Below are 23,397 nucleotides of genomic sequence, written 5' to 3'. Positions count from 1 at the left end.
TTGCGTCTCTCGCTGTGTCTCTCTCGGTCAAATAAATAAAATCTTTAAAAATAAATAAATAAATAAAAATATTAAAAAAGTGTTTTAATGATTTAGAGAGATTATAATTTATATATGCTATATATAAATTTATATATAGAAGAAAACCAAGATGGCCCATAATCCTACTGCTCATGTATCAAGAAGTTTATAGGAAGATTTGAAATAAAAAGTAAGGCCTTCTCCCTCTCTCAAAATTCTTTTCCCAAAGGTAATTACTGCTAATAAATTAGTTTGGCCTATATCAAAGTATTTAGTATACATAAATGTAGCCCAGTGGTGTGCTGCTATGCATTGAGCACCCAGCTGTCTGGGGAAAAATAAGTATGCATTTATTGCTGCATTTAATGTATGCATTAAAGCAGTGGTTATTACTCTTGGAATTCTGGTCAAAGATTGAGAGATCAACTGAACTATAGCTAAAGGTCACAGTGTATTCTAAATTTGTAGAATTTATAAGCCATTTATAGAATGTTCCCCTTTTGCAGAAAAGCTGAAGGAACTGGAAAGTGTTTCCATGGATCCCAGCAATGAGAACCCTAAACTCCAAGATCTCTCCTTCATCTTGCAAGAGGAGTACCACTTAAACCCAGAGAGTAGAACCATCCTCTTTGTGAAAACCAGAGCACTTGTGGATGTAAGCTTCTTTCTTCTTGTGGATACCAAATCGACCCAGTACCATTTTATTGAAAAGAGTGTCCTTTCCTCACTGCTCTGCAGTCAGGCACCCACCCAAATATGTGTGGGTCTGTTTCTAGGCTGTCTATTCTGTTCTGATTCTCTCTTTGTTTATCTTTAATCAAACACTTCACTATCTTCATCACTCTGGTTTATAGTAAGTCTTTGTACCTGTAGAACAAGGACTTCATACTTTTAAAATTTTTTTGTCAGTTGAAAAAAATTTTAGCCATTCTCTGAGCATGTTATGGTATCTCCCTAGGGTTTGAAAATTCATTTTACTATATTTGCATTTCAGCTAATGCAGTTGAGCATTTTTCATAAACTTAGTAGCCATCCATATATCTTCTTTGGTGAAGTGTCCGTTTACATCTTTTGCCCATTTAAAAATAGGATTTGATTGAGTTGTATACCATGTTATTGTTGAGTGTTTAAAAAGTTTTTTATATAGTCTGACAAAAGTCCTCTGTCCGAAATGTGATTTGTAAATATTTTCTTCTGGTTTTTTAATTCTCTGAATAGTATCTTTTATTGATTGAAAATTTTAACTTTTCATAGTCTATTTTAACAATTTTTTCTTTTGGGGGATTGTGCTTTTGGTATTGTATATAAGAACCCTTTGCTTATCCAAGATCACAAAGATTTTCTTTGTTATCTTGTCGAAGTTTTATAGTTCTGCAATTTATAATTAGGTCTACAATCCCTTTTGAGTTACGGATTAAGATGCTTTTTTTTCTTTTTGTATGTGGATATCCAATTGGGGCAGGACTGTATGTTGAAAAGAATGTCCTTTCTCCATTGAATTGTGTTTGTTACTTTTTGAAAAATCAGTTGGCTCTATTATGTAGGTCTATTTCTGGATTCTCTCTTCTGTTCTATTCATCTATATCCATCTATCTTTTCACCCTTCCCATACTGTCTTGATTAGCTTTATGGTGTGAGTCCTCTAACTTTTTTCCTTTTTTCAAAATTGTTTTAGCTATCCTTCTTTGCTTTTCCATTTATATTTTAGAATCAGCTCACTCACATATATGAAAAAGTCTGCTGGGATTTTGTTTGGGATTGCATTGAATTAATAGATAAAACTGGGGAAAAGTGACATCTTAACAATATGGAGTCTTCCAATCCATGACCATAGTATATCTCTCTCTTTTCATTTATATAGTTTCTGTATAAGTTACCTATTGCTGATAACAAATTACCTCAAAACTTAGTGGCTGGAAACAACAGACTCTTCTCTTAAAATATCTATGGATCAGGAATCTGGAAACAACTTAACTGGATGTTTCTGACTCAGGATCTCTCCCCAGGCTGTAGTCATCTCAAGACTCTACTTGAAAGGCTTAACTTCCAACCATACCTCCCTGGCTATTGGCGGGCCTCAGAAGATGTGCTTCTGAGCTCACTCATGTGGGCCTCTCCATAGGGCTGCCTCAGAGCATGCCGGCCTCCTCTAGAGTGAGTGATCCAAGAGGGATTGAGAGAGTATGCCTAATATAGAGGTCGTAGTCATTTTGTAACTTCGACTTGGAAGTGAGCACGTCTTCCATTTTTTATTCATTAGAAGCAGGTCACGCTTGAAGGGAGGGGATTACAAGGATCTGAAGACCAGCAGATGGAGATCACTGGGAGCCAGCCGAGAGGCCACCTACTACATCTTTGGTTTCTTTTATCACTGTTTTGTCATTTTTGGCATACAGATTCTGCACCTATTTTATTACACGTATACCTAAGTGTCAATTTTTTAATGCTATTATAAATTGTACTTGTAGTTGCTTGTTTTTGGTGAATAGAAATACAACTGATTTCTGTATATTGATCTTATGTCCTGAGATCTTGCTAAAACTCACTTATTAGTTTTACACACTCACTATTCCAAACATTGCTTTTTTCATTTAAATAAGGGATGTCTTAGAGATTAAATTGTATCAGATCACAAAGATCTTAACCATTATAGTTAATTATTGCATAGAATTCAATTCCAAAAAGCTTTTATTCTCAGGTTTGTCAGTCAGACAACTGACTGAACTGTTTATTAACTTAAAGTTTTTTTTTCTTCTTGCAGTATATCAGCATTGAATTAATAGTTACACAAATGTGTTCTACAGATAGTGTCCAACTGATAATTGCTTTTGACTTTCAGGCTTTGAAGAAATGGATTGAAGAAAATTCTGAACTCAGCTTTCTAAAACCTGGCATATTGACTGGACGTGGCAAAACAAATCACAACACAGGTACTATATATATGAATTAGAGTTAGGATACTGTATCTATAAGAATATTTATAATATATTCAGATTCTTTTTTAATGCTTGTATCAGTCAGGGTTCAACTAGAGAAGCAAAACCAGTAAGAGATTATGCACACATACATATATACCTATATGTTGTTTATGTGTGTGTGTACACAAACACACACAAACTCATAGGGATTTGGGAATTAGCATGCACAACTGGACTGGCAAAGTGAATCTGAAATCCATAGGGCAGGTGGTCAAGAGCAGGCCTGAACCTCACAGGCATGAGCTGTTTGGAGTCTCTGAGCTCGGGGACTAATGCCTAAGCCTTCTTTCAAAGGGTCGATTGATTATGTCAGGTCAACTGAGGATGAAATCTCTTCTGTAACTTAAATGTTAAGTGATTAGGAACTTCAATTACATCTGCGAATTCCCTTCACAGAAGCACCTAGATCAGTAACTGGGTACTGTAGTTCAGCCTAGCCACATTGACACATCAGAAAGCCATCACAGTGTTCGAATACAAAAACTTGTAGACATCTCCTCTTCCCATAGGTCCTGCAGACAAAACCAAAGTTATTTTTAAAAATATTGTTTGAGCACGTCACTCTTTTTCTCCAATTCTCAATCAGTAGATTAAGATTAGCTGGAAATAAAAATGTTCTGTTTCCATTTTATTGTTTTTTAAGCTATAGATGCTTTTATGTGTAATATATATATTTTTAATTAAAAAAAAAGTTCAAGCACACAATCCTGAAATCCAGCTACGGTGGCTGAAGGATGAAGGGCTGCCTCTGTAATCCTCCAGCAGGATCCCTGGGTGGCCAGCCCTCAGCTGACATTCTCATAGCTGTGCTCCCCACCCCTCAGTGACCAGCTGGGACAGATCCTCACTCTGTTCCTCCTGTTTAGTTTTGTGTATAATAAGCAGTCTCCATCCTGTCAGTCCTCAGTCATTACTCTTGCACTTTCCCCTTATGCAAATTTTAAACTTCATGAATCGAAAAAAGTATATTCAGATTTTGAAAATTTAACTTACCAAATGAAGTCCGACACCACATTATTGCAGTTGGAATTCAAAGTTCTCTGCAGTCTGACTCTAACATGAGTTGATTTTCAAACTTTGTTATTTCTTTACAAATAAGCACTCAAGACATTTGAGTTTGTTTCTTGTTTGTTCATTTATCCATCCATCCATCCATCCATCCATCCATCACCTATCCATCCATCATCCATCCATCCATCCACATTTATTTAGAAACTTACCAGTTATTGAGCTTATGCAAAAGAGCCTTCCCCAACCTCCCAAGACTGGTAGAGGTGTCTCTCCTCCCTGTTCCATAGATGCAATTCTGCCTCCATCCCATTGCTCATCACCTTGAATTATAGCTTCCTATTGATATCCTTCTTCCATGAGATCCTTGTAGATAAAAATGGACCTTTTAACCATGTATTTTTATCTGACAAACTATAATTGCTGAATAAATGTTTGATGAACAAGTGGATGAGTAAGTTTAGAAATTCATGAAGTATGGTGTCTGTCTTGGGCATGCTCATCGTTCAGTAGAAGAGGATGGTAAAAAGAAGTTGTTTTGGCCTTAAAATACATCTAAAGATTTTGGCTGCCAGTGTACTGGAAAAAATTAGAACTTATATAAATTCTATTAACTCGGAGGTGGAGACCACTGAAATTCTTTTTTCTTCTCAGTATATCACTGGCTGAGAACCGCACACTGTTAGGGTCTCAGACTTAGGTTCTGCCACTAACTAGCCTGTCAGTTTATCATACTTCCAAAACCTCAAAGTCTTCATCTGTAAAGGAGAACTATAACACTTGCCACATCAGCCTAAAAGGGCTTTGTGAAGTTCCAGTAAGTACTTAGTTGTGAAACTGTTTTGCCAGCTATAAAGTCCTATACATATGCAAAGTCATTATGATGAATAGTTTTGCAAAAAAACTATTAATTGTTGATAGTTGTTGATAGTTTTTTTTTTAAAAATCAGTATTTGTTTTGAGATAACATGACTGAAGTCACACAGCTGGTTAGTGCCACAGCTGGGATTTGAACTCAGGTAGTCTTGGGGCAGAGTCCAAATTGTTAAACACCATCATAATGTCCTCTCTAAAACAAGGCTAGGAATAGGCCCTACTGCCTAGGGTTGTTTTGACATCATGAATATAAAGCACTTATCACAGTATTTGGCACGTAATAAGCATTCCATAATTAATGGCTATTTTTCGAGGGTAAAGTTCCCTCTTTGGTGAGTTGTGTAATGAATGCCCTCTGACTCTGACACAGGAATGACGCTCCCAGCACAGAAGTGTGCATTGGATGCATTCAGAACCGATGGAGATAAAAAGATTCTGATTGCCACCTCAGTTGCTGATGAAGGCATTGACATTGCTCAGTGTAATTTGGTCATCCTGTATGAGTATGTGGGCAATGTCATCAGAATGATCCAAACCAGAGGTGAGAAAAGCTTTGATGCCATGACTAAATGGCTGCCAATTTGTCTGATTTGTGAGCGTGTCTGTCATTTAGAAACGTACTCTGTCCCAGTCATTGTGCTTCTGGCCTTTTCTCTTTTACCGAGCCATAGTGGCTGTATGACCATTGGCACAGTGGACTCTGGCGTCTTTGGCCCTGACGGTGGCTTACTTGATCAGGATTGTGTGGGTACAGTTTTGCCCACTAATATATACCCTATTTTGATTCTTGTTTATGATGAATACTGTTTACTTGACCAACATTGACGGACATATTTATGGTAAGATAATTCCCACTTGGATTGAGACTCTGGCAGCCAATGTGTGGAACTTTCATGGTTGTGCTTGTGGTAATGATGGGCCCCCTGTATTCTAGAAGAGATACTCCATAGAATTCTCCTGTCTCACTTGAACTAGGTGATCTCCTAACTAGCCTCTCTTACTTTTTCCAATTTCCCTAACGACAGCCGCCATTTTACTTCCTGAAAAACAGCTCTGGGCATGTCACTTCCCTATATAGAGTCTCTAGTCATTCCCAATTTATGTGATGTTAAAAAGCTCAAAATCCAGCACCAGCTTATCTTTCCAGTCTATTTCTCATTCTTCCCCTTTATTCATTATCCACTTCTGCCAACCTGACTTCATCATTTTCTCCTTGTTGAAGAAAGCGCTCATGTACTGCTACTGATAATCTTTGTTTTACTTCCTCCCTCTTGTCCCCACCTGTCCCTGATTCCCTCAGCTGGCAAAAAATTTTTGAATGCCCATAGTTCTTTACATTTATCTTCCTTATCACACTTATTATTTACACCTATATTCTGGTGGCTGTGAACATATCTATTTCCCCACCTCTTTGAAGGCTCTTGAGGGAAGATCTATCTGTTCATTATTCATCTTACAGTGCTCACAGTGTCCTCCTGAGTATTCATGTTGGATTGTCTTTAAGGCAGTGTCTCTGATAATGTAGCTGTTCAATTATACTGTCTGGAGACTGATCCCCCAAGGAAGCCAGTCTAAGGTGGGCTCCTAGTTTAACATGTAGTTTAATATGGAGGTGCACACCTGCATTGGAGTCCATGCTCTAACAGCTTAGCCTACCTATGAAAGCTTTCCTATGAAAGTTGAATTTTAGGAGTACCCCTTTGTTTACTTCTTCTCAGATTTATCAGAGTTTTAAGTCAAAGACACCAAATAAGGTATTTATTTTCTGATAGGCAGAGGAAGAGCAAGAGGTAGCAAGTGCTTCCTTCTGACCAGCAATGCTGATGTAATTGAAAAAGAAAAAATAAATATATACAAAGAAAACATGATGAATGACTCCATTTTAAGGCTTCAGACGTGGGATAAAGCAGTATTTAAAGAAAAGGTAAGTCTTTTAATCTGTGTCACTCTTGCAGAATCTGACCATGAGTAACAAACAGAATACGAGGATAGTTGGTGCCTTTTATCATATTGCTCTGAGTGTTGCATGAGAACAATAAGTTTATGCTTAAAATTTTGTCCTGCAGTGAACATCAGATTCATTCTGCTTTAGGTCTCAACGAGATTAAAATATATGTTATTAGTGCTAATACTTGAAGTGAGGTTTTTAGTTATAAAAGGGCAAACTGAGTTAGATGACCCTCAAGTCGGCAGCTCATCTTGAGGACTGCACCCTAACATGGCAAAACACAGCCCTTCTCGGTCTTTCCCTCCAATCTGTCTCTCTCTAACACCCAGAGTCCTCAGAAAAAAGCTCCCCATGGACAGCGCATGTGTTAGAATGCCTGCTTGTAGATATTGGTATGAATGCACGCCGTGGAGCGGCCTATCTGTTCAGTTCAGCCTCTTGGTAGTGACCTTCATTTTACTGTAATTTCCTTTATAACACAGAAGGATGGAACCAGATTGGGGAAAGTCAAGAAACACAAACACCACATACACGCACACACAGGCACACAGGCACCGCGTACTTTCTCCAGACCCTCTGCAGAGACTTTCATCTTGGGATCTCTGCCACCTGGAAGATGTGTGACCTCGGGTACTTACTCTGTCTCTTAAATCATCTGTCTCCTCATTCGTAAAGTTGGGAAAGTAATGGTATTTAATTCACAGGGCAGTTTGGAAGATAAAATGGGGTATATGCATTGCCCAGCACAGCGCCTGGAATAAAGTAAGTGCTCAAAAAATGAGTATTGTGATGGACAGAGGCATGAGGCAGACTTTAACTTCACAAAGATGAACCTTACAATTCAGTAGACCAACTCCATAGTGTCCATAATTTTAAAAAGTCATAATCTCTTTGCTCAAAAAAGTTTTGAGCAGTGGTCTAAAGCAAATTAACACGTATTTTAGGACATAAAATGACAACTTTATGTCAGTATTTACTCGTTTTTAGAAACATTTCTTCCTAAAGTTTAGAGACTAAAATATTTAAAAATACTTCTTCCACATTTTCATTGAGAAGAACTGCAGGGAAATTTTTTAGTTCCTCTTAATTTTCCTCCTGAATTTTACTAAAAATAGAGGTTTTTCACAGAGTCATCTTCCCGTTTTGTAGCATATGTTGATATTGGCAGTAAAGTCTTTAAAACCATGATAGCTTTAATATCCATGCCATAATTTTTGTCTTTTCCACTGGGTGACCAACTACGTAGACTCGTGTGGCAGGAAAAAAGAGTAAAAGCCTTTTGAGGGAGATGGAGGCTCGGCCAGACACAGACTCTTTTGTAGCCAGCTCACCAGGACGAGGAGTGGGATAGGAAAACACAGGTTACACATATGTTGAATAGCATCTGGGATTGCCCTAACAGCCATAGACAACGGGCAGAGGTGGTAAAGGATGAGAGGGAGCCCAGAACCAGTGTAACTGGGACCTGTTGGCTGGTCATTCCATGGGTGGGGGTGGGCATTCTGGCTCCCTGCAGGGTCTCCACTGACATCACAGGCAAGGGCTGCTACCATATGGCAGGGTTGAGAGCATGGCTCCCTGCTTGGCCTTCTCTGACACCATTAGGTGGGAGTGTTGAGATGCTTCGTTAAGGTGGAAATCTAGGTACCCCTTCAGTCTTTGCTGGCATGGGCTGTGGTTAGGCCACAGTTGTTTGTTTTATTCTGTGATGTTTGGCAGGAGTAGAACAGCTATTGTCTAAAAGTTTCTTGTCTCGCTAGGCTGCCCCTTTCCTGGTCTTTTGGCTAGAGAGAGTAGTAGGCTTCTGTTTGAGACACTTATTTTATCTGTGTCCGTAGACACTTCTGGTTGCCAGTTCCTTCAACCCTAAGTCTGGGATATATGAGAAAACCCAGGTTGCTCACCACCATTTTGTTCTTAGGGTTTTGTGTTTTCTAGCTGTCTGCCTTCCCTTCTGAATCTTCTTAGGTTTATTTTATCTATAATGTCCAGGTTCTTTTTTTTTTTTTAATATTTTATTTATTTGAAAGAAAGAGTGAGCGAGAGAGAGAGCACAAGTGGGGTGAGGGGCAGAGGGAGAGGGAGAAGCAGACTCCCCATTGAGCAGGGAGCCCAATGCGGGGCTCGATCCCAGGACCCTGGGAGCATGACCTGAGCCGAAGGCAGACGCTTAACCGACTGAGCCACCCAGGCACCCCTATAATGGCCAGTTTCTTAGTTGTACTTAGGCATGCCCTAAGTTTTGAAATAGAATGCAGTCATACTATACATGCATTTAACTTTCCTGTAACTCAACAATACTCTCTGTGGTTGGAAGGGGAGAGAGAAAAAAGATTTATGTGCTGGGGACTCTTCTGCCTGTGGTTCCATTTAAGAGGTCTCTGCCCTAGAAGTGGGTGTAGTTATGCCTGAAACAGTCAATACATGTTTATTTATGAAGGATTTAAAAATTTTGCCAACTACTAAAGTAGAAAGCAGGGGTCACACGACTGTTTTATGAACATCTTTAGTACTTTATGACCATTTTTTTTTCTAAAGATTTATTTATTGTGAAAAGCAAGACAGTGAGAGAGTGGAAGGACAGTTGAAGAGGGAGAGGGAGAGAATCCTTAAGCAGACTCCCTGATGCGGGACTCAATCCCAGGACCCTGAGATCATGACCTGAGCTGAAACCAAGAGCCAGCTGCTTAACCGACTGAGTCACCTAGGCACTCCCTTTATGGGCATCTTTGATTCAAAAATTAAAAAGGCTCATTGGAGGTCGCAGTTAAACACTAACAAAGAATTAGGAGAACCCAATAAAATTACCTATGGAATTTTTTATAAACAAAGCCAGGTACTGTATGTTCATGGAAGCTGTACATGAATGAATGATAATAAACATGTATGTGCAGGTGTATGTGCGTGTGCGTAAATACCTCCTAGTTATACCGTTATACTAAGTGGATTTTGTTTTTGGTTTTTGGGTTTTTGCATGTAGGTTCTCCAGATACAGATTCAAGAAAAATTAATCAGGGATAGTCAAGGAAAAGTAGAACCTGTACCTGATAAGGAAAATAAAAAGCTGCTCTGCCGGAAGTGCAAGGGCTTTGCATGTTATACAGCTGACATCAGAGTGGTGGAGGTAAGCAGCCTTTGAGCAAAGAGCACTGGGTCATTTTTTAGCACTAATCAAAGCTTACTCTCTATTGGTGAGATATTTATAGTAAGAATATTATTATTTTTGTTGTTGTCATGGCCATGATATTTTAAAAAGCCAAAAAAGTTTTGAAACCCTTAACAATGAAGAAGCAGCAGCTACTTAATTAAATATTATGTAGCCACTAAAAATAATGGTCATGCTAAATGAATGGGGTATCCTGGGTTAGATCCTAGAACAGATAAAGAATATTAATTAGAAAAAGTGGTAAAAATCTGTAGATAACAGTAAGTTCCAATCCTAATTTCTTAGTTTTGACAAATACACTGTGGTATGTTAGATGTTAGCATTCAGGGAAGCTGGGTGAAGGGGATACAGGAAATGTCTGGACAATTTTGCACTTTTTCTATAAATCTAAAGTAATTCCAAAGTAAAGTTTATTAAATGAAATGATCACAAAGCTTATGTATAATGAAAAACTTCTTACAAACGATGGTGAAGTAGAAAAAATAACAAGGATACAAGGTTGTAAATATGCTGGGACTTTAGGAGTGTGAAATAATAGCGACAAAACCACCATCACCATCAACAACAAAAACATCAAAAAATTATCTTTGTCCAGAAAAAAAGACTAGAGGAAATATATTGAAATATATTACTATTTTGCAGTGAGACTCCATGATTTTTTCTCTCTACTATTTTATGTTTTCTAAACTTTCCTTTTGGGATATGGATCACTTTTATAATGAAAACAAAATATCTCATTTTAAAAACATCTGCCGGTTAGTTTTCTCTATTTTTTTTTTCTTAAAAATTTTGGATAGAAAAATCTCCAAAGACAAAAATGGGCTGTAACTGCATTGCTGCTGATAGAGGGGAAGCTGGTTCAGATGATGAGTTATTAGGATTGTCCTTGGTCTTTGGAAAGCTGAAGTCTCTAATCAGTCCATCTGTTTGAGCGAGAAGCGGAATATTAAGGGTGGTACTAGCAAATTCCCATGCCTATATGAATCTGCTTCTTTAGCTAGAAAAGTTCCTTTCAGCTCCAATTTGAGTGATTTTTCTATTGAAATGGCCCTCTGTGACTGTTTTCCCGAGGGGCTGGTATGTTGGGTCTGCATTTGTTCTGTACAGAGTGGCCTTTCTTGGGACTCTCAAGTTGGCTGTAGGTGGAGCTTCTGGACACATTAGTCTGTGACCCTCTGCAGATCCGCATTGACCCTTCGTTGTTCTCTGTATCCTTTGGATTGTGTCTGTCAGGTGAACTCAGACTTTGGAGATCTTCAACAAATACCCCCTTTTGTTTCTGAATTAATAAAGAACATCTATTTTCAGAAGCTCAGTTGCCTGGAAACTTCTTAGTCCTCCTCTTCATGAGACAGCCCCTATCACCTCACTTGCATCCCCACCCCCACCCTTGTAACTGGGAGTCCGGTTGTATGGATTCTAGTCTGGCCTTCAGGTGAATGCATATTTCCTTCCTACCCCATCTGTAAAATAAGTGGGATCCTACCTGCTCTGCATCTCAGATTGTGGTGGAGTTTTTTAAAATCACAGTTCTGTCCTAGTTCTAATGTTGTGTTTTGTGTGTTATTCAATCCCTTCATCTGTAGGACTGCCATTACGCTGTGGTTGGAGATGCTTTCAAGAAGTGCTATGTGAGTAAATTACACCCCAAACCAAAGACCTTTGGGCATTTTGAGAAGAGAGCAAAGATCTTCTGTGCCAGACAGAACTGTAGTCATGACTGGGGAATCCATGTGAAGTATAAGACATTTGAGATTCCAGTTATAAAAATAGAAAGCTTTGTGGTGGAGGATATTACAACTGGAGCTCAGAAACTATATGCCAAGTGGAAGGATTTTCCTTTTGAGAAGAGATCCTTTGATCCTACAGAAATGTCCGAATGACCTCAGGACCTCAGTCTTTAGCTACAGGGAATGGATGACCTTGACTGAAGAAATTAGCCCCAGTGGGTACAATCATGGATTGTGTGTACCACTGTGAAGCTACTTTACCCAAGCTTGTATCAAACTGAGTATGTCACTTAACTTCACCCTGTTTATTGTTTTCAGCAGTTTGAACTGTATCACATATGTAAAGCACAAGTGAATCACAGCACTAATACTCTGTAGGCCAATGGAGCTCTAAGTACTTGGGAAAAATTAAAAAGCCTTAACTTCTTTTCCTATCCTTCCTTTCACAACTGACTGCCAGTGTACACCCAGTAGCCACTCAGTACACACTGGAATGAATGAATGAATGAACAAACGAAATGTTGAAAGTGTTTCCACCATAAACTGACTTTTTTTTTTTTTTTAAGATTTTATTTATTCATTTGACAGAGAGACACAGCGAGAGGGAACACAAGCAGGGGGAGTGGGAGAGGGAGAAGCAGGCTTCCCGCGGAGCAGGGAGCCCGATGCGGGGCTTGATCCCAGGACCCCGGGATCATGACTTGAGCTGAAGGCAGACGCTTAACGACTGAGCCTCCCAGCCGCCCCCATAAACTGACTTTTGCCCTTAGTATACTGAAATTGTTCTTAAGTCCTGTAAGACTGCCCCACCCCATCCCACTTCAGGCATCAGTTGCAAATCCAGGTAATCACCTGTGCCTCTCACTGACAGGCTATAGATCAGAGGTTCCCATGACCTCCTCCTTGAATTTGATTAATCTGCTAGAGTAGCTCACAGAACTCAGAGAAACATTGTATTTTCTTAATCATCGGTTTATTAGAAAAGGGTATAACTAAGGAACAGCCAGATGGAAGACATGCATAGGGCAAGGTGTGGGAAAGGACAAGGAGTTCCCACGTCCTCTCCAAATCTCCACCTGTTCACCAGGTAGAAGCTCTCCAAACCCTGTCCTTTGGGTTTTTATGGTGGCTTTATTATATAAGCATGACTGATCAAATCATTGGCCATTGGTGATAGATTCAACTTCCAGCTCCACTCCCCAGTTGTCAGGGGTGGGACTGAGAATTCCAGCCCTAGAATCAGAGTTGGTTGTTCTGGCAACCAGCCCCATCCTTAGGTGAAGTCCAAAAGTCATGTTGTTAGCATAACAAGAGACACCTTTGTCCCTTGTGTCACTTAGGAAATTCCAAGGGTTGTAGGAGCTCAGTGCCAGAAATGGGGACGAAAGTCAATATGTATTTATTATATAAATCACAATCTCACAAGTGTCTCTTTTTATCTATGATTGCCTTTTTTGGATGCTCTTGTTTCAGAACTCTAATAGGATGTTTAAAACACCTACTGGAGATTCGAGAAAAGTTCTTTCAAGTATCTAAATGGTGTCCAGTTTGGATGAAGGTGAATAGTCCTCTCTTCAGCCAACAGAAGGCAGACTGAAGGTGAAACAAAAATATCTTAGAATTTCCTTATTGGATTTTTTTGCCCCAAGTCAAGCCACTGCCAGGCACAGAGCCTGGAACAGAGTTAGGCACTCGGTTACTATTTACCGAATGAAAAAACCTGGTAGGTAGCGTTTAAGAATGGCAGACTCTTGACTGATGCCTAAATGCTGGTCATTGGATTTCTCGGCCAAAAGCTGTATGTCGGAACCAAGTGGGGAGTCTTTTTCATGGGTACATGCCCCACCCCATTAGGACATCCTGGCAGGGTGTCCAGCCATGGGTACTTTGTGAGGTTTCTCAGGTGGTTTAGATACAACCAATCACACACCCGCAGGACCTTGTTTCTCTATGGTTCCTGCCAGTGCTGACATGGTGATGGGTTTTTGACCGGAAATGAGAAGCTGCCTTCGGTCAAATGCCTGATTGTGTAATAAGGGCTGTAAACTCTGATTCCTGTCCTTACAACTGATATTAGTACTTGAATTTCTTTAAAAAAATTTAAAAAAAAATTTTTTTTTAATTTAAATTCAATTTGGTTAACCTGTAGTGTATTATTAGTTTCAGAGGGTAAAACTGATATTATTACTTTAAAAGACAAACCATCAGGTCAGCATTTTCTCAAGCAAGTCCTGTGGAACACACATGCTGTGAGATGCTCTAACGAAAACATTCTGTGGTCAAGACAGGCTCCTGAACCAAATGCTGCCAGCCCGCCCCTCAAATGAGTGAGTCATTCACTCTTTAACTGTCATTGTGTGGCACTGTGTCAGTTCTGTGCTAACAAGACCCCTTGAACTCAGTGGTTCCCAAACACGCTGACCCTGGAACCCTGTTATTCACGGGACACTGCTCCCATCATGTGGAAGCACCACAGCAGGTATGCAGCCCTGACGTGGACAGACAGCCAGCCAGCCAGCCAGAGCCAAACCGGAATGATGTTAACGTCAGGACCATACCAGGTACTCTCGTATCATACCACGTAATAGAAGTACGCATTTCACGTAGCAAATCTGCACTTAATATGCAGGCCTCCATTCTTGGGGTGCAAATTATTAAAACTATTAAAACTCTCAGCTATAATTATATAATCTTTGTGATAATTAGGCTGTCTGGGTGAACAAAAACTACTTGGGTGTTAAATTCTGTTTGTGGTCATGACATTTGACAGCTTCCTCAGAAAGCAGCCAGGGAACCTTACTGTTTTTCCGGAAGTAAGTCTGCATTGCTTCTACGTAACCCTGCCGGGTGCTCCGCTGTCCTCACATAGCCTTGAAAGGGAAACTGGGCCCAAAATATGGTTCTTCATTTTGGTGATTGGAAACTCCCAACTTTAGCTTAGAGAATACTGGGAGATAAATCTCTTAAGATCACAACTACTAACTCTTACCCCAGAGCTGCTGGTGGCCATATCCCCAGGCACATGGAGCAGCTGTAAAGAATGAAGTAAGACGAGAGGAGAAATGATAGGGAGGGAACCTGAGTCTGAGCCACTAGATCCAGTCAAGCCTACGGCTGTGGCCACCTCTGTTCTTCAAGTTCTATGAGCCAGCTATTATGAACATTTTTGCTTAACCAGTTTGAGTTGTGCTTCTAATAACACTATGAATCATGACTGCTACACCCTCACACTCTCACTCTCACCTACTAATGGCTGTCCCAGAGCCGAAGACACATGTGCTAAAATAAGTCTGTGGGTTAACACAGTGTGCACACCAAAGAATGCCTGGTTTCTTAGGAGGCGTAATGGATTTAGAAAACGGTTAACAAAGGAGATGAGACTCCCACGGAGAGGAAGGCGACTGGCAGGCACCTTGAGCAAGAAGCAGACATTTCGTTTGGAGAGGACTAGTGCCTTCTTGAGAAACCAGGCCTAAGGAGTTTATTTATTCAGTCTTGTTATGGGCCAGGGTGTGACACTGGGCAAGACGTTTTATTAATGAACAGGATGGAGGGTGCATTTGGAGGTAGAGGAGTCCGGAAGCGTACTAGAAGTTATGGCCACAAGAATCTCTGTCTCCACATACCCACTGAGTGTGAAGAGCTAGACAGCCCCCCAGAAGTGTAGTGATGAAGAGCTCAGGTGGTAGAGGTCTGTTTTCTCAGCCCTTCTTTGTGTTTCTGTGTTAGGACTGATCCTTACTTGAAGGTCATAGGCTTTTTTATACAACAAGGTTCTGTTTGTAATCTTTTTTTATGAACACAAGCTGGGTCCCAGGAACCTCAGGGGCAGGGATGCTCACTAACCTGTCTTGTCCCTCATCTTGGAAGAGGTAGAAACAGGACTCAGTCCTGGGTGTTCTGATGTCCAGGCCATACTCTCTGAGCGCTAAATTTGAGATTTTTAAAATTCATTACAAGGAGATCAACCTGTGAGCTCTAAGGTACCCTGTTATGAACTGCATGTTTTTTGTGTTCCCCCAAAATTCGTGTTGAAGCCCTAACCCCCAGTGTGTCTCTTTGGAGATAGGGCTTCTAAGGAAGTGTTTCAGGTTAAATAAGGTCGTAAGAGTGGGGCCCTGATCTGATAAAATCAGTGTCCTTACATGGCTCCAGAGAGCCAGCGCCTCATCTCCTCACACACGCATTAAGGAAAGACAGGTAAGGGCACAGCAAGGGGGTGGCTGGCTGCAAGCCAGGAAAAAAGTTCTCACCAGAAAAGGAATTGCCTAGACACTGGATCTTGGACTTCTAGCCTCCAGAACTAGGAGAAAATATATTTTTGATGTTTGAGCTACCCAGTCTATGGTATTTTGTTACGGTAGCCGGAGCAGACTAAGACATGCGCCCCCAATATGATGTCAGTGATGAACATAAGCAGATTAACTACAGGACACAAAAATAAAAAATGATGACCTGCTCACCATACTTACATATTGCTACCGCTACCTTCTTGTCTGCTCCCAACCGGGGCAGAGGAATCCTGTTCCTCAGCTCTTCCTCGTCCCCCCGTATGGTACAGCTGTGGTTGTAAAAGCGGAACTTGAAGGTCACCCGATGCTGCAGTCTGAGACTCGCTCTGCTCGAAATATCCCCAGACTAGAGCCTCACACACATTACACAATTCAATTCCAAAGTCAACAAGCTTTCCTTGAAAATAGATTTAATCTTCTTCAAATTACAAATGTTCTAAGTCTCTCTCCAAAACCACCTCCAAAGTTCTCCTCTTGACAAATGAATTTTCTGGGGAAAAGTTTTGAGGAGAGTAAAAGAAAACATCACATTTTTTTTTAGTGTTGATCCATCTAAAGGTACATAATCAAAAAATGTCAGTGTCTGACCTGTCCACAAGGTGTCTGGATCATTCCTTCAGAAGGAAAAAGGCAGAGGGGAGAATCACAATCACCGCTGTGATTTGAGAACATTTTTATCTACCATGTCAGTTAACACTGGTATAATATGCAAAGACCAGTGGCCCTCAAGGGAAGGTTTCATGGAGCAGAGGATAACAGAGAGGAACAGAAACGAGGACAGGGGATGCCTTCTGAGAAGACTTATTTGTGTCCAGCTGTTCATAACAGGCCAAGAGTGAAAAATCGACATTCTGTGATCAGTGACTTTACAGACAAGCTCAAGTTCTCTCTTTCTGGCACTACTGACATTCCCACCATTCTAGCTTCCAAATTCTAGAAAAAGAGAAAAAGATTCACAAAAATAGAGGATGTCGGAACTGCGCATTCTGTGCCCAGAGGAATGGCACCAGTTACGTCAACGCAGGGAGGCCGGCACGCGAAGGGGATGCTCTGCACCAAGGGCCCTGCGGGCTAGTGGCGCTTCGCTTCCCCCGGTGCAGCTCCAAGCACAGGGCTCCGAGCACAGCTGACCTACTTGGCCATCTTGCGGATCATGTAGTTGAGGATGCCCCCGTTGTGGAAATAAGTGAGCTCCACGTCCGTGTCGAACCTCATGATGGCCTGGAAGGTCTTCCCAGTATCCAGCTGTGATGACAAAGAAGCAGAGGAGAACCAGTGGGGGAGGAGGCCAGGCAGCTGTGTGAGGAGGGATGCCCCCCCCCACCCGCCCTCAGAGCTGCCCCTCAAAGCGTGGTCCGCACACCAGCGGAGCCAGCAGCACTGGAGAGGCGTGCCGCCCCTTGCTCCAGCCCAGCCCAGTGAATCCGGGGCTGCATTTGGACAAGATCCCCAGCCGACTCCTCTGCACAGTAAAGCACTATGGGGTACAAATGATGGAGGTGACGGACACCTGAGGACCAGGTCTCTCGGGGCAGCAGCTACTAGTGAGGCTAGGGATGGTATTTTCTAGACCCTCTCTGGGAGCTGCGGGTTGGCAGAAGTCTCATTAAGGTTGTCCCCTAGGCAGCTGGTCCAGCTGCTGACCCTGGGGCCTCGGCACTGGGTACCTGCCTCGCCGCACCTCACCTCGGGAGCTGTCGCTTTTACCTTTTGGCTAATCAAAACCTGGAGCCTGGGGTGAGGCTCAGGAATGGGGTGTGTCTGTTCACATTTTGATAATAAAAAAGGTGTTCTTTTTAGATCATGTGAAAATGTCTTGTCTCCGAGCTTCTAACACTCTTTTCTGGGCTAGAGAGATTGGGAGTCAGAGGAGACAGTGGGGCTGGTTGGGGAGAAGAAAGGAACTGATGGTAACTCCATGAGTAAACAGAAATAAGTAATCCATCAACAGGTGCCCCCCCCTCACTGTGTTGTGAAGGCAGAGCAGGCGCCAGCAGAACTTGTAGGTCTAACGCACTCCTACTGACTGCCTGTTTTCCTTCCCAAGTCCACTCATTTCCTTCTCGCGGGTTTGATGATGAACACACGGTCCCGTTTACTTGGGCCTGGCATGGGGAGGCTCCGGCTTACCTTGACCTGCACTTTCATTCGTGGTGTGAGGTTTTCTGGAATGATGATGGAGTATCGTTCCCGCCCTGTGAGTCCCAGGGTGTCTGCGGTCTCCCCAGGGAGATATTCGAGGGGAATCACCCCCATTCCCACCAAGTTACTACGGTGAATGCGCTCGTAACTTTCAGCCAGGACAGCTTTGATTCCCTGAGGAGCCAAGACAGTACTTTGGACACAGTTCCAATTTTCTTTAGATACACAGAAACTTTACAAAAGGCTTCTTCAGTCAAAACTCCTCTCACACCTAAATTCTTTGTAAGTACCAATGACTCGTTTACATAAACAGTTACTCTAGTTATAAGTAACAAAGCAGCTGGTCTGAACTGACTGCCTACAATGTACAGGCAGCATAATAAAGTGGCTTCTCCCATCCCACCCTCCACCAACCCTCGGAGGGAGATGCTACCATTGTGCCCTCTTCACCCACACGGTCTAGTGGTGTCTGGTAATTGAACTCATGCAGTTTCACCACACACTTAGCTGTTTGTGATACAACATCTCTCAGCGCACTTCCATTATATCTGGAATCCACACCGCAAAACAACATAAATTTTTCTTTTATTTCCCTTGAATAGGTGCAGACACAAAAGACAACCGAAAAAGCAACTTGCAGAACATACTACAGAGAAGGGAAATGATGTGCTGCTTTTGCAATTCCTGTTCAAAAACAGGAGATACTCTGTATGGATCTGTGTGCACATGTGTTCACTCTGAGGGGGAGTGGCAGCTTTGTAAACACGTCCGATGCACGTCCCTACGCTGGGTAAGGGCCGCGCGGGGCTGAGAACGAGTCGTCCAGCCCCCTCTGCTGTGAGGAGAGCCCAGCACTGCTGAGCGGCCCAGCCCGGGGCAGCCGGAACTCGGGGCCATTCTGTACGGAAGCCTAGGGCCTAGGGGGCCCCTCGCGTGCCAGTTCTCTTGGCGTCCCTCAGCTCTTAAGGTCCCCACTGGCTGCATTTCTACGGCCAGCTCCCAGCCCCATCCCTAAAACCCTCTCCTCCTCTGTAATTTCTCTGGTTCTTTTCCGCAGCTTCTAGAAAAGGCAGACTTTTGATATATTACCAAGTAATCAAAGAACATCTTTTGTTCCCCCACAAAGCAATATGCTTGATAAAAAACAAAACAAAGCAATAGGTGTGATGTTCAAAGAGATTTACAGCTGCCTGCCAGACCCCGCCTTCTTTACTGGACGTGTGGTAATCACCGTATGTGGTGTTTCCCAAGGTTTAATTTGCTCGAGCCATAAATCCCTGAGATTGGCACCAGCTAAGTCATCTTCCCCTACCCTGAGAATGCAGGCTGAGCAGCAGGACTCTTCCCTGCTTTTGGGGCCAGGATATGCTCCAGAGGTAAGAACCATCTGCTCCCTGCACGGCCCCTCCATGGGGACGCCTCAAGCGGCTCAGGCCCTGAAATGGCCGCAGGTTCTCAAGAGCTGTCTGTCTACATCCAGAGAGCGCGTCCTTTACTCTTGAGAGTCTATAAGCCGACTCAGAGGCAGTGAAAGGCCACTTGAAGTGCACTCCCCAAGTCTGTCCAAAGCACCAGCTCCTTACTTTTACCCTTCCCTGAACCTCCTGAGGGACAACACGGGAGCAGCATCCAGACTTATGGCTCGCCTGGGACAACGGCCTGAAATACATGTCCCATCCTCAACCTGAATATTAGGAAAACCATGCCATTTTTCCCCACAAAAAGAAGACATACATACACACATTTGAAAATAATTTCAGAGACTTCACAGACTCTCCTCCCAACTGCTCCACAGACACGTCCAAAGATCCATGGTTCCCAGAATAGGAGTATCTGATCTAAGGAACCGGTTCAACTCTGGATAACCCTTCACTGAGTGGGGTAAAGGCAGATCCGCTAAGAAGCAGGAGCTGAACAAACATCACATGCTTTGCTGAGCTTGCCTGCTGGGGTCCCTCCACGTCACACTCACCAGGAGGAAAGGGCCCTTGGCCGCCCAGTCTCGGGAGCTGCCTGAGCCATACTCTTTCCCGGCCAGAACAATCAGGGGAAGGCCTGCCTGCTGGTACTGCTCCGCGGCATCGAACACGTCAAGCTGAGGAAGAGAAAAGCAAGGTTTACAGATGCAGCAGAGTGTGGACACAGGCCAGGGGGACCTGGTGAGAAGCACAGGGTCTTCAGTGGCCCAAGTCAATACAAAGCCAACAGAAAACTCAACCAATCAGTGGCCTGTGTTACAAATCTCCAATTCACCCCTACCAATGAATTTTATGTTCTTTTAACTAAAATGCCTAGTTTTTGTCCTGGTTTTAGAAAAACATTCAAATCCTAAGGCATCAAGGGAAAAAAAAGAAAGTCGATCAGATTTTTCCCCCTCTTCCATTGATTAAACTATTTTAAAGCTTAGGAAACAGAGAATCCCACCTAAACCTGGGTTTTGACTCAGTCTAGAGACTCAGTGATGGTCACTTGTGAAGGGTAGGAACCACAAAGAAGGTGACATGTTCTGAAATTATATAAAATGGAAACATACATACACTTATTTGTTTATTTTAGACAGCGAGTGTGGGGAGAGGCAGAGGGAGAGAGAGAAGCCTCATGCAGACTCCCCGTTGAGTGCAGAGCCTGGTGGAGGCCTCGATTCCAGGACCCTGAGATCATGACCTGAGCCAAAATTAAGAGTCAGCTGCTTAACACTCTGGGTCACCCAGGCGCCCCAAAATGCAAACTTGTATCAGTCACCCTTCTACAAGGAGGTCAAGGCAGAGACAGTAGAAACACGGGTGGAAGCACAGATCAATACTGAACAGGAGAGGATTAACTAGTATTTTGCTATATATGAGAAACATCTTCCACAAACAGCTTCATTTGTTTCTCGCAAGAATTCTGAATATTCTCTGTGCCAAGACTTCACAAAGACATTTGATATCATTGCTGGTGATATGAAACAATTGTTCTTCCTGGCTACTTAAGTGAAAAAAGAAAAAATCCCTCAAGAAAGGGTTTCCTTCAAAAGAAGCTCTAAAAAGGTGTGTAATCAACCTCTGAAGTAAGCTTTCCCAAATTACTATTTCGGTGGGCTGATGGAGCCTGTGGTTAGCTCCACATGGTGTTACCCAAATCTGGGGAGCTTATAAAGCAACGGCTCCCTACACATTCCCTCTCTTCTAAAGATGACGATGGGGCACCTGGGTGGCTCAGTTGGTTAAGCGACTGCCTTCAGCTCAGGTCATGATCCCAGGGTCTTGGGATTGAGTCCCTTGCTCACCAGGGAGACTACTTCTCCCTTTCCCTCTGCCTCTCTCCCCTGCTTGTGCTCTCCTGCTCTTTCTCTGTCAAATAAATAAATAAAATCTTTAAAAAAAAAAAAAAGAGGACATAAAATTTGGTTGTTTCTTCCGTTATTGTTCCTCTGTATCTCCAGTATGATATTTAAACTACCAGTTCTCTATTTCTCCATTTTTGTTATCTATCAATTTCCTGCTTTAGTGGGGATTTAGTTCTCCCTCTCTTTTTAAAAAGATTTTATTTATTTAATTGAGAGACAGAGAGTGCATACGTGAGTGGAAGGAGGGACAGAAGGAGAGGGAGAGAATCCTGAAGCAGATTCCCCACTGAGCGCAAAGCCCAATGCAGGGCTCGATCCCAGGACCCCGAGATCATGATCTGAGCTGAAATCAAGAGTCAGATGCTTAACTGACTGGGCCACCCAGGCGCCCCGGGGATTTAGTTCTCTCCCCAGCCTCCCAATATAATTATGTCATACGTTTTGGGTAAGTCAGTATTTGGTGTTTGCACTACATTGACTATGTGAATGTTATTTATAGCTGAGACAGGTAATGTACTCTGAATTCCTTTTCTTGGTAATCAAAAAAATTTCCATTGGAATTAATTATTTTCTTTTTGTGTGTGTACTCACCTGTTTCTATGTCACTACCCATCACTTAATCCCCAAACACTCTGCCTAAAGTACACATCTTCTCTAAACACATTCAAATGTATCAGGCAGTCTGTCATTTAAAAATCTTTTCCATAGAGATCTCTCTCCAGGAGCTTCAGTCCTATTCTAATTTGGACTGATTCTTCTCTAGAGATGGTGCATTCCTGTAATGGAAGAATCTTCCTTCACCAACATCCTGGGAATTCCCTGCATTTCCTTTTCCTGGATCCTACAACTTCCCCTTTTTTGGCTTATTCCCTCATTTTGGTAAAATGCATTCACCAAGTAGCTTCCTGAGACAGGGACTGAGGAGTATTTTTAAAGTTTTTGAATCTGAATGTGTTATTACTTTAACATGGGACATGGTATTTGGGGGTACAAGCCAGTCTAAGTTTCCAGTGTTGGTTTGAGCACTTCTGATCTCCAGCACATTGCACAGAAGCTGTTTTTCCCCCTTTGGAAGTTTCTAGATCTTCTCCTTATCTCTGCTGTTCCTAACTTCATACTGATGCGATTTGGAGCTGGTCTTCCGTAATCATGTGGGTATTCCGTGGATGTCATGTGGAGTCGGATCTTGAAGTCGGGGAATTTTCCTTGTGTTACTTCCCGGATAATTTCCTTTCTTCTCTTCTTAGCATCTCTGTTTAGTCAGATGCTGAGCCTCCTCATTTCAGTCTTTAATTTTCTTATATTTTCTCTCTAATTTTTCCTTTGTCTTTCTGGTCTATATTCTGAGAGATTTTCTCAACTAATCAACTTTTTCTGTGAAAATTTTTTAGGGGCTTTTTTTTTGTTGTTAACAGCCTTTTCTTTCTTTTTTAATTACTATTTTTTATCAAGAGCCCTTTCTCGTCCTTTGATTACTTTATGCCAACAGAAAATCATTTCATCACTCTGAGAAGATAATCTTTTCTTCATTTTCTTCTACTCTTTGCATTATCTGTTTTCTTTCCCTTCCCCACCGTTCTTTGTCTAGGTCTATCTTTCAAGTTCAAGGCTTGGCTCAAATGTCTGTGCATCTCTGATTCTGTCTCCTTATTTAAGATGAGGCTCTGACCATCTGACCAGAAGTTCTATGTCATGGCAGGGCTTGTAAATTCGTGAGGTTCACTGTGACAGCCAATACACAGGAGTCCCCCCAAGTGTCTATACTGCACATCTTTCCCCTTGTCTCTTGGGCATTCTACCAGCTAACTATCTTTAATAGTTTGTTTATCATCCCTGCTCTTCACTGAACACCTACCTACTGGGTGCTGACTTTGTGTTGGGTCCTGGTGATCAGTGATTACCTATAAA

At 42.1% G+C, this 23,397-nt stretch overlaps 2 protein-coding genes across 5 annotated transcripts in view; one reads left to right on the top strand and one right to left on the bottom strand.

Annotated features, from left to right (window-relative positions):
• The window catches only part of DDX58 (DExD/H-box helicase 58), a 34,026-nt gene extending 22,095 nt beyond the window's left edge, over positions 1 to 11,931 (top strand). For 3 of the 4 annotated variants that reach the window (XM_044920307.1, XM_044920306.1, XM_044920309.1), the window contains 6 exons: positions 528 to 676; positions 2,861 to 2,951; positions 5,254 to 5,424; positions 6,656 to 6,807; positions 9,812 to 9,955; positions 11,584 to 11,931. In XM_044920307.1, the coding sequence (XP_044776242.1) occupies positions 528 to 676; positions 2,861 to 2,951; positions 5,254 to 5,424; positions 6,656 to 6,807; positions 9,812 to 9,955; positions 11,584 to 11,880 (1,004 nt within the window). In that variant the 3' untranslated portion in view covers positions 11,881 to 11,931. The remainder of the gene's footprint in view (positions 1 to 527; positions 677 to 2,860; positions 2,952 to 5,253; positions 5,425 to 6,655; positions 6,808 to 9,811; positions 9,956 to 11,583) is intronic. The other variant, XM_044920308.1, reaches the window with a different exon arrangement.
• A 4,486-nt stretch (positions 11,932 to 16,417) lies between these two features.
• ACO1 (aconitase 1) overlaps positions 16,418 to 23,397 on the bottom strand; it is a 53,664-nt gene continuing 46,684 nt past the window's right edge. The window contains exons 19-21 of the mRNA XM_021691271.1: positions 20,134 to 20,256; positions 18,150 to 18,335; positions 16,418 to 17,264 (exon numbers count right to left, since the gene is read on the bottom strand). Coding sequence (XP_021546946.1) covers positions 17,151 to 17,264; positions 18,150 to 18,335; positions 20,134 to 20,256 — 423 coding nt within the window. The 3' untranslated portion in view covers positions 16,418 to 17,150. The remainder of the gene's footprint in view (positions 17,265 to 18,149; positions 18,336 to 20,133; positions 20,257 to 23,397) is intronic.

This window comes from Neomonachus schauinslandi, chromosome 13 (genome assembly GCF_002201575.2).
Source record: "Neomonachus schauinslandi chromosome 13, ASM220157v2, whole genome shotgun sequence".
Classification (NCBI taxonomy): domain Eukaryota; kingdom Metazoa; phylum Chordata; class Mammalia; order Carnivora; family Phocidae; genus Neomonachus; species Neomonachus schauinslandi.
This window is presented reverse-complemented; position numbering and strand designations above follow the sequence as displayed.